General features: G+C 34.7%; 1 protein-coding gene across 1 annotated transcript; it reads left to right on the top strand.

Annotated features, from left to right (window-relative positions):
• Positions 1–280: 280 nt before the first annotated feature.
• LOC144556445 (histone acetyltransferase HAC12-like) lies at positions 281–1,834 on the top strand. The gene is made up of 3 exons (XM_078304798.1): positions 281–448; positions 559–782; positions 1,478–1,834. Exons 1-3 carry the CDS (start codon positions 383–385, stop codon positions 1,650–1,652), a joined length of 465 nt encoding a protein of 154 aa, XP_078160924.1. The 5' UTR covers positions 281–382; the 3' UTR covers positions 1,653–1,834.
• Positions 1,835–10,381: the final 8,547 nt, after the last annotated feature.

Genomic DNA, 10,381 nt, shown 5'->3' with positions numbered 1-10,381 from the left:
TCTATATCAAAATATCTATTAAGAAATTATATCCCTCCACTAATCAAGAAAAAGGAGATCGATCGAGTGCTTAACTAAACAACCAGAAGCGAAGGAGTTCCAATTAATCCCCATGACCAGGTACACACACCTTTACAGATTTTCGAGTTACATTGTCTACTCTAAAAAGAAAAGATATCGATCGAGTGTGTTGATTTAATTTCTTTGATAGTCACGATTGTTCATGCATGTAATTTCTCATATGAATGAGCCGGTTGATCAATTAATTAACGTTCATATTTGTCTTGAATGAGCCGGTTGATCGATCTTGTTGTTTGAACTCTGTACATGACCTCATGCATTGCATTTGCATTTGCATAGCAACCCTCCCAGCTCAAGTGCCATGTTCTCCACCTTGGATGAGAAACTGATGAGGTGCACTTGTCCTGGCTTGGCGGATCCAGGGGAGGTACTGTACTCTCTATTGTTTTTGTTTTTTTTTTTATTATTATTATTAAACCCCAACATGTTTTAGATGATAAGTTCTTGCTTGCTTTTGTGGTTTCAACTTTGAAGCAGATTGAAGAAACTGTGGATACAGTTGGGCATGCATGGAATTGTACATCAGTCAATTGCCCGTACGACTTCTGCAAGCGAATGAAGAAGCGGATTGCGAAAACAAGGGAATGTATGCATAACATGTATGATGCTATGGATTGTGAAATATGCAAAGATATGGTCTACTTTCTGAATCTGCACAGTGATGAATGCGTGGAGGTTGAATGTGAAGTTTTTGGTTGCAAGTATGTTCAAATAACCTTAATTTCATATAGTTCACTGATTTTATATATATATATATATAGAGGAGGGTTCAAATGCCTCCATGTTTTTGTGCCTCCATCATGCCTCCATCTCTCTCTATTATTTTCAAAGTTCAAACAGTCGATCCGAACCGCTCAACTTAACCTCTATACTAAAATATGTTTGGAGACCAAATTTTATATTTTTAGAAATTTTTTTACTATTTTTTTAGATAGGTACAAAATCAGTAAATCTGAACCATCTAAAAACAGTATTTTTGTACCTATCTAAAAAAATAGTAAAAAAATTCCTAAAAATATAAAATTTGGTCTCCAATCATATTTTAGTATGGAGGTTAGGTTGAGCGGTTCGAATCGACTGTTTGAACTTTGAAAATGATGGAGAGAGATGGAGGCATGATGGAGGCACAAAAACATGGAGGCATTTGAACCCTCCTCATATATATATATATATATATATATATATATATATATATATATTGATTGTCTAAATTAGATGAAAAATTAACTTTTGTTCTTTTGGATGTTCAATCTTCCTTTTTATTCTTTTGGCAATGAATTACCACATTTCCTTGTAATTAATGAGTGTGAGTAGGTAGCTAAGAAAATGATAATTGAAGTTTTGAACCAACAAATTGTTGAAAAATAAATAATCACATAACAACTTGTTTGTGCAGGAATAATAAGAAAGATGAAGTAGGAAGGATGATGGTAAAAGTAATGATGGGAAAAATACAACTGGAGTTCAACACCCGTCCGGTCATTCTGACAGGGTGCAGTATCTGTGCTGATGACAGTAAAACTGTACAGAGCTCGCACTCCCAGAAAAAGGGCATGCAAGGAGACGGTTAATTTTGTTTAATATTGATTGTTTTTTCTTTTCTTTTTTTATTGAACACTATGTATGTTGGTTGTCCTGAATATTAATTAAACTTTTAGTAATGGATTGGGGAAGTAGTTCAAACATAGCATTTGCATGCGGGGTGTTTTTTTATTAAATCTACAGTTTTTGCATTTTTTTTTGTCAGATTTGTTTTTGCATTCAGAACATCCTTTTCCTCGACTTGCTTAGATTTGTCTATCATGGATTACTACTTGCATGGGTAGTGAATCCATTTGCCAAATAATTTAAGTTAGTCAAGGAAAAGGAAATCAGTTAGCTAGCAGAGCCACAAACAATTTCCCTTCATTGTGTAGCACACTGGCTAGCACAATTATTTCTGATAGACTTTTTAGAGGGAGAGAAAGAACAGAGAGAGAGTGAGTCTTTTCACCTAAATCACAATTCTGCTGCAGACTGAAACAATTTTTCGGGCCCAGTAACTACTACATATAGAAGTTAGAAGTACCTTGAAATGGAATTTTTTACTGGGGGATAAACTTTGGGTTAATTTGAAAATTCTCTCTTTCTCATAAGAAGATTTGCCAAGAAAAGAAAGCCACGACAAGCGCCAGAGAATAGAGTCCGGTGATCAGTCAACAAAGGTTCTTCCAAGAAAGGAAAGCACTGACGAGCGCCAGAGAGAGAGAATGGAGTACGATGATCAGTCAAAGAAGGTTCTGCCAGGAAAGGAAAACAACAAGCGCCATAGAACGGAGTCTGATGCTCAGTCAAAGACGGTTCGTCTTTCTTTTTTTTTCCTATTTTGAGCTTCTATTTCTTTGCATTATCCAAACTTAACTTGTAAGAAACCACCACCAAGAAACAACATATATATCTCAACTTGTTTTTCAATTTTCTGAGAATATGAATAATTTTTTTCATTCTGTAGATCTTTGTGAAGATAAAAAAAAACTGTAGCTGTCGATGTATCAAACAGCGATACAATTGATGAAATCAAAAGCAAGGTTCAAGAACTGGAGGGGATTGCATCAAACACCAGTACAGTATTCACAATTTTTGTACCAGAAATTGCAAAGCTTACATCTCCAAAAGATTTTCTGGAAGCATGAGAGGAAACTGTGGATTGTCGCCCCCTGAATATTCCTTGTGATAGCTACTAGAAACTGATGCCGGGCTGGGAGGGACCTCTGTGTAATTTTCCTAAAATCCACTAGTCAAAAGAAAATTTATATACATAGGACTATATCAGACGTAAAATGTGATTATACGGTATCTTTCTTTATTTCATTTTTTTTATACCAAATACAATCATAGAAGACTAGTGGGGATTTGATAATTGATGACTGGATAATCAAATTTTGACTTCGCAATTTAGTATCATACCAGCTAAAGCATGTTTCTGTTTATTCAGTATTCCATATGGAAATTCACAGTTCTAGTATAAGATTAAGAAAATACATGCAGAAATATGAGTATAAAGCAATTGACGTGCTATGACTCAAATACTAGTTTTAACTTTAAGATAAATAATCATATATACAGATACTACCGGTCCAGGATTCATCAAAGCCGAAGGGATGATACCAATAACCTTTAAAGGAAGAAAATCCTCTGAGTTTGGTGTTAACAGCATGTTGGTTTGTTCCCAAATAACATTCCTTTTAAATTCAAATTGTGTCTCAAGTTTGAAACCTTCCCTTTAAACCCAGAACCGTTCTCTTTTCTACCATTTCTCTCCTCTCTCAAATTATCTGCTACTTCTTCATGTCTCACTCCCACGTGGGCCCCCTTTGTCAGGCCTGAATCGTCCAATAAGAACTTTCCTAAGATAGTTCCTGGTACTGGTGCAGAGAAGGACCTAAAAAGGCTACGAGAAGACTTGTCAGGCTGTTAGCATCAACCATAAGTACTGTCAAGTTGCACCTAGTATCATTTTTCTCTTGTATTATCTATTAATTATACTAGGAAAGGAAACTCTGACATGGATTTGATTCAAACACATCCAAACGTAGAATAGTCCCTTTTTGTTAATCCAAACACATCCAAACGTAGAAGTTCGGAATAGTTGCTAATCCGGGTTAGCACTATTCTTTGCCTTATCTAAACACACCCTTTATAATAAATCGAAGCACGAGAGGGCTATATACTGGTGCTGGATCTCTCGGAACCAACCTCATTTCTCAGAACAGTCTTCAGCTTCTCTAAAATGATTCGTCTAGTGTCTTTGACATCCGAGGAGGTGATGACTGATGAGCCATAAAATAAAGTGTCTGATAAAGAAAATGTGTTGTCATTAGGCATTTCGGTTCAATTAAACCGAATTATACTGAAAATTGAACCGAATCGGTCCAATTAAACCGAAAAACCGAACCATTTCGGTTCGGTTAAAAACCAAATAAACCGGCACCAATGAACACTCTAGTTCTGATTTTAAAGTCGGATCTCGTCCGGCTTAATGGATCCGGGGCCCGGAGTAAAAGATGTGCTCGTAGACTCATAAACGGATCTACATGAAAAGCAAACAATGGTCCGGGCCACGCCATTGTATAGTTTGAATGGGTTGAATGGGGATTTGATAAGTTCACATAATGTTCAGAATCTAACTAATACTGAAACGGTAAGATCACATCATGTTCTAAGAGATTTTAGATTTAAACTTCAGAAAGTATGAGGAATTTGCAAGCTTTCTGCGTCACAAAAAAAAAAAAATATGGAGTCACAAAAGTTTCCAACTATGTAGTTTAAAAGAAGCAAATATTGGGTAAAAGCACGTATTATATTAGAGCTAATTTGTATTGGTGCATACTTGAAGACATTTACAGCCTACGTCTATGGATGGTGTTTGATCGTGGACTTTACTAATAAGGTCTAACTTTGATTATTTTAATTTAGATCAATCTAAATTATTCATGTATGTTTGGTTGATGCTTAAAGTTATATATTGACTTAAGTTATTACTTGTTTGGGAAGAATTTAGTAGCTTAAGACATGATTTGATATTACAAATTATTTTATCTTACAAAATTTTTAACATCAATAATAAAACTATTAATTCTTCGTATTTTTTTATTCATTTTGATTGAAAAAATTGTACAAGAAAATGAGTTATGTATAAGTTAATGAGTGAGTCTATGGTACTATGCATATTACGATTTGACACTGTGCTACGGTTCTATATTCGAGTTTTCAAATTCTAACGGTCGATCCGAACCGTTCATCTTGTTCTCCATATTAATATGTGTTTGGAGACCAAATTTTACACTTTTTGAAAAAATTTTACTAGTTTTTTAGATTTATTGAAAATCACTGTTTTTGGATGGTCCAGAATTTTCAGATCAAGTGATTTTCTAAATATCTAAAAAAATAGTACAAAAAATTCAAAAAATGTAAAATTTGATCTCCAAACACATATTAATATGGAGAACAAGATGAACGGTTCGGATCGACCGTTAGGATTTGAAAACTCGAATATAGAGCCGTAGCACGGTAACAACCCGTAATATGCATAGTACCATAGACTCACTCTAAGTTAATTATATATGTTAGAGATGCATATTGCATTTTATTCCCTTTAACTACATAACATAGCCAGTGGATTACTGAACGATCATTAAGAGTGTTGAATGCTAGAAAATTGAATGATTTTGCAGGAATAGATTTCGACACTAATTAGAATGCGGCAGTGCCAGAGATGAGTGGCATGGTAACTGGTAAGGCCCATGTTCCAACAAGAGGTTATTTCAACTAACATAATAAAAAGAATATTATTTGTTACTAATTTGCCTGGTTAAAATGTAGAGGTACTATTTTCAGGTAAGCAATGAAATTAATGACAATAGGACTTAGCTAGAAGCTAGAATATTTACAAACCGAAGGATAGCCTCAACAAAAAAATCTCAAACCTATCCATTTTCCCTCAAAACCCACCCCTCGATATAAACAGAACACATTATTATAAATTTTGACTCTGAAAATAGCCTTTGATGATTTCAGTATTTCATGTAAGGTTTTCAAAATTATATATGTGTCATGCAAAGCTAACGTGTTTGAGGGACCTACCCGGTTTGAAGGAGTTCCCCTCTCCTCTTTAGGCACAAGTGACTTGACTTGTGACCCATAGCTCAAGCCTTAGAATTCCGAAATTTTTAAAAATACCATATTTGAAAAAAAAAAAATCAAATAACCATGAAATTATGAAAATTCGAAAAATACCCTGGCTGCATTTCCTAGATGTGGACCATAAATGGGGTCCGCATCTCCTAAATGTGGCCCCTTTCTTTTCTTTTTTTTTCCTTTTCCTTTTCCTTCTCTCTGTTAGCCGAAAGGTCAAACATGGTTTCAATTGGTCAAAAATTTCGGCCTCTTTTTTGGTTTGAATTGAACTGTTGCCGCAGGAGAAGGAAAATGAAAAAAAAAAAAAATTAGGGGCCGCATCCTAGATGCGGCTCCCAGAAAAGGGGTCCGCATTTAGGGGATGCGGCCGTGTCAAAATTTGAATTTTTCAGAATCAGTGGTTATTTGGTTTATTTTTTTATTATGGTATTTTTAAAAATTTCGGCTTAGAATTTTAATGATAATTGGTTTCATGTTCATTAAATATATATTTTTTTTCAAAACTATGCATTTATTAATCAGGAAATGGATCGAAATATAAAACAGGGAAAATGAGCCGATTGTTTTTTATTTAAAAGTTGTACATCAGAAAGAATAAAAAAAACCCTACATGCATCTTTGATGGCTTTTTAGTAATAAATTAAATAGGATCAATTAATCAAGCAGCTCTAAATGAAATGATCTCCTAAGAATACAACTGCATGGGTCTACGCACAGTGATGGTAAATGAAAAAAGAGATCATAGTTAAGAGATGCTGTTTTTGCTTTGTATATATGACACGTATATAATTTAGACAACTTTTGATGAAATCCTGAAATAACAAAGGTTATTTTCAGAGTCGCAATTTAATAATTTATTCTGTTCATATCGGGTCATCGATCGGGAGAATGGGTAGGTTTGAGGTCCTTTGTTGGGACTATCCTTTGATTTGTAAATTCTAGCTAAGTACTATAATTAAGTCATTTGTTTTATTTTTATTTACAGAAATGATAATTCTTATTACAAGCCAATTTTGGTAAAGAAAAATAAATAGAAGATACATTTTGCACTGATTGCATCTATTTTAAATGACACTCCAAACAAACATGAACCTTTTACGGTAGTTGCAAACCAAACATTAATTGCATGACCTACCAACTATATACAAGGGTTGTGTAACTTGAGTTATTGTTATATTTTCTTGAAACTATTGTTTAAATATCGCTCTTCTAAGCTCCTTACAATTGAAATCACAAGTTATGAATCCGATCCATAACTGCATACGAGGGAAAATTTGAAAAGCTAATTTATGAAATTGGTGGAAATCAAAAGGTAAGTGAAGACGATCACTCCATCGAAGAATCTCGACTCTTGACGGGATGCGATTCTTTGATGTGCTCGAGTTTAGTGTATCTTGGCCTCCAGATCACTATATTTCCGGACACAGTATTTTGGTCTCATGAGAAAACAAGAAACAATGGAGCATACAAAAGCGGAAGACATGGAACCGAAGATCTTCAGGGCTTTGCTTCGTTATTTATACACTGATAGTTTTCTCGAGATAGAATAACCTTTTGCTAATGACGAAGAGCAGCTTTCGCATACCATGTTGGTTCAGAAACTAATCCCAGTTGCATATCAATATTTAATTGATCAGTTGAAGAACATCTGTGTTTTGAACATGATTTTCATTCAGTCGGATCTGGTGATAATCAGATATGAGGTGTAAATAAGAAAAGAATTTTGCATCGCTCTGAATTTTGTCAGCTCTAATCCCCACTGCTATATTCATTCTCTAATCTGTCAGCAAGTGTGCAGTAGTTCTGTCACCTTGTGTACCAGCTCGATGTCAAGGTAGGACCAGTGGAAATAGAGCAGGGTTTAATTGTTAATGGGTTGTGGGTTGGTTATTGGGAGATCCAGAAATCAATTTTCAGCTGCTATCAGAAGAAAACAAAAGTTAGTAATTTACTAGTGATGTGAAGTGTAGCAGACGTCATAATCAGAAAAGTAAGTACAAAAATTACATAAATCCGACAACCCAAGTGAAGTTCCTATTTTATAATCAGAAAATCTTACCTATATATCATGATAAGCCAACTCATTAGTCCATTTGGGAGAAGGTGAAATCAAATTTCAACAGAAAACATGAGCAATTATAAAATTGTGATCAAGTACAAACTTATATGTAAATTTTCAAACAAAAAGAAATAGCATTTCGTGGTCATAATCATGACTGGTTTTGACCTTGAATTAAAGCCCAATGATTATACAACTTCATATGACTCAACATATATGCAGATGCATTTCCTCAAAGCTCAAACTACCAAAATTATCCTCACAAATCAAACAAAAGGGACAGAAGTCTACAAGGGCAAAATGGTAATTTGGTTTCAACCAAGGTTTCAACACTGAAATCAAATTCATTAATGTAACTTTATTGACATGATCATTAATTTCAGCATTTGAACTCTCAATTCTCAAGTTCTTCCAACTAATTGTTCTAAATTTTGTGAAACTCGGCAATTATGCACGTACAACATACTTGTATCTGGTCTGAACTAACTTGAAAAGTCTTATCTAGCATATTGGCACCAATACAAGTTCAACAAAACCTCAAAAGGGAATAAAAAAGAGCTGAACATTTTAAACAAAATGCAACCTTGTAATAAGGTGACAACGGGAAAGCAAAACGAACCAGATAATTAAAAGGAAAAAAATTAGCAAAGCAGTATGTACAATATTGCAGTTAATAGAGCAACTAACCAGCTCACTTAAAGTACAAATAGGTCATTTAATAGTTCAACCTGATTGGGTGCTTGAATCATCAGTCTCACCTATTATCTGCTCACAAATTCTCACCTATCATCAATTCGCTCCATATCTAAGAGCACTTCTAATGTTGGAGAGTAGGCAGCTAAATTGGGTTTCACACCTTCTTGCTTCATTCTTCTCAGCATGCACATAGCCATATTCATCATGACAACAAGAGCTAACAAAATTTGAATCCATATTCCGTTTAGCAATCCATCATGAAAACAAGAAATAACACACGGAGGTGCCACGTTCCTCAAAGTGTTGGAATTGAGGAATCCCACAATCCCAGTAACAATTTTTCCCCTCTAATTAATTGACTTCACCGTCTCATCTCAAAGTTTACAAAGGCCCTTGAGACGGTGAAGTCAATTAAATTAGAGGAAAAATGTCAGACTCTGCTGCCTTGTCAATTTATCCCATCTTACACAGCCCATTCATAAGTGTGCTATAGGAGAACATATCAGGTGCACAACCCAGCTTAGGCATTTTGTCGAGCACTATGGCTGTAGCTTCATAGATCCTCTTATCCTTACAAAGACCTTTTAGTAATGGATCATGTTATGACATCGGGTGAGATCTGTTTAATTTGGGTCAATCGGTTAAAGAGGAAAAAAAAACACTAGTTGCGTAATGGTTGGTTAAGTTTTTCAGGCGAACCAGGCCAGCGTTGTGAAGAGATGGTTGAAGAGATAGATGGACGGCGCCGGGTCACTGGTGGCCAGCGGTCGGTCAAAATGCCTAAGCTGGTGAGTCGCCATGGCACGGGATAATCAAGTGGTTTGAAGAAGAAGAAGAAAAAGAGAATGGGAATTCCATATCCTCTGCGGTAACAGAATATTTCTATTTGTATCACGGCAGCTTTAATAATCGTGTGAATTCTAATTTGACGGTCCAGATCCAAAAGTAAATATTATGTTACCTTAGATAACAAGAATTTATGTGACCTAGAATCTTATTAGATCGTAACACTATTTGGGCTTGGCCCATTAATTTGTAATCCTTCTAAAAAAATGGGCCTGTGATTAATTTCTTTCTTAATTTAGGAATATTATTTAGCAACTATTTTTTTTCCAACTTAGAAATTTATTTCATTAGGTTTATGGTTAAAACAAAAGGTTTTATCGATATGCCTAAAATTACATTTGCATTCTCTCTGTTTTTCTTTTTTGCATCCATTGTAAAATTACATTTACAATAAATATGATGATTGTATGTTAATTAATTTTAGTTTGGTCTTGATATTTATTTCAAAGATGTTGGTATGTTCGTAATGTTGGCCCATTTAATTAGCTTAAGCTGCGGAAAGAGTAAAACAAAAATTTTTACATCTAACTTAAGCTACGGATTAAATGAATCAAGTAGATTCGTTTAATCCTATTTACAGATCTACTCCATAATTGATTTCCTAAAGCATTAAATCTATTTACAAATTAAATAGATTAATATAACAATTTATACCTTGATTCCAAATCTCAGTTGGAATGCAGACCGAGCGAGTAGAACCTCACCAGGGATGGAATCGACTCGCAGTATCACACGTGTGATACCTCTATTGGTTATCCACCAGGACTAACCGGAGAGCGATTTACTTCTTCTGCCAGAAATACCGTAAACCGCGGAATTCTGCAGAAACACTATTCACCGAGAAAATGATGAAATAAATATATTTGTGTCCCGAAGTAACTCGGTTTTTCTTAAAAGCTAAACCGCAGGATTACACAAAATATATTATTTCCTAATCTCGAAATAACCGAAATCAAGGAAGAGAGAAAAACCGATTAACGAAGTAATCAGATTAACACGTGAATTAGTGAGTCTTTCTCTCTA

This window comes from Carex rostrata, chromosome 7 (genome assembly GCF_964058835.1).
Source record: "Carex rostrata chromosome 7, lpCarRost1.2, whole genome shotgun sequence".
Lineage (NCBI taxonomy): Eukaryota > Viridiplantae > Streptophyta > Magnoliopsida > Poales > Cyperaceae > Carex > Carex rostrata.
This window is presented reverse-complemented; position numbering and strand designations above follow the sequence as displayed.

What these genes read in the sequence shown, in the direction of transcription:
- LOC144556445 (XM_078304798.1), top strand. Translation starts at nt 383, where the DNA reads ATGTTCTCCACCTTGGATGAGAAACTGATGAGGTGCACTTGTCCTGGC. An exon ending in GCTTGGCGGATCCAGGGGAG is followed by an intron (nt 449 to 558) that starts GTACTGTACTCT and finishes ACTTTGAAGCAG; the next exon opens with ATTGAAGAAACTGTGGATAC. An exon ending in TGTGAAGTTTTTGGTTGCAA is followed by an intron (nt 783 to 1,477) that starts GTATGTTCAAAT and finishes TTGTTTGTGCAG; the next exon opens with GAATAATAAGAAAGATGAAG.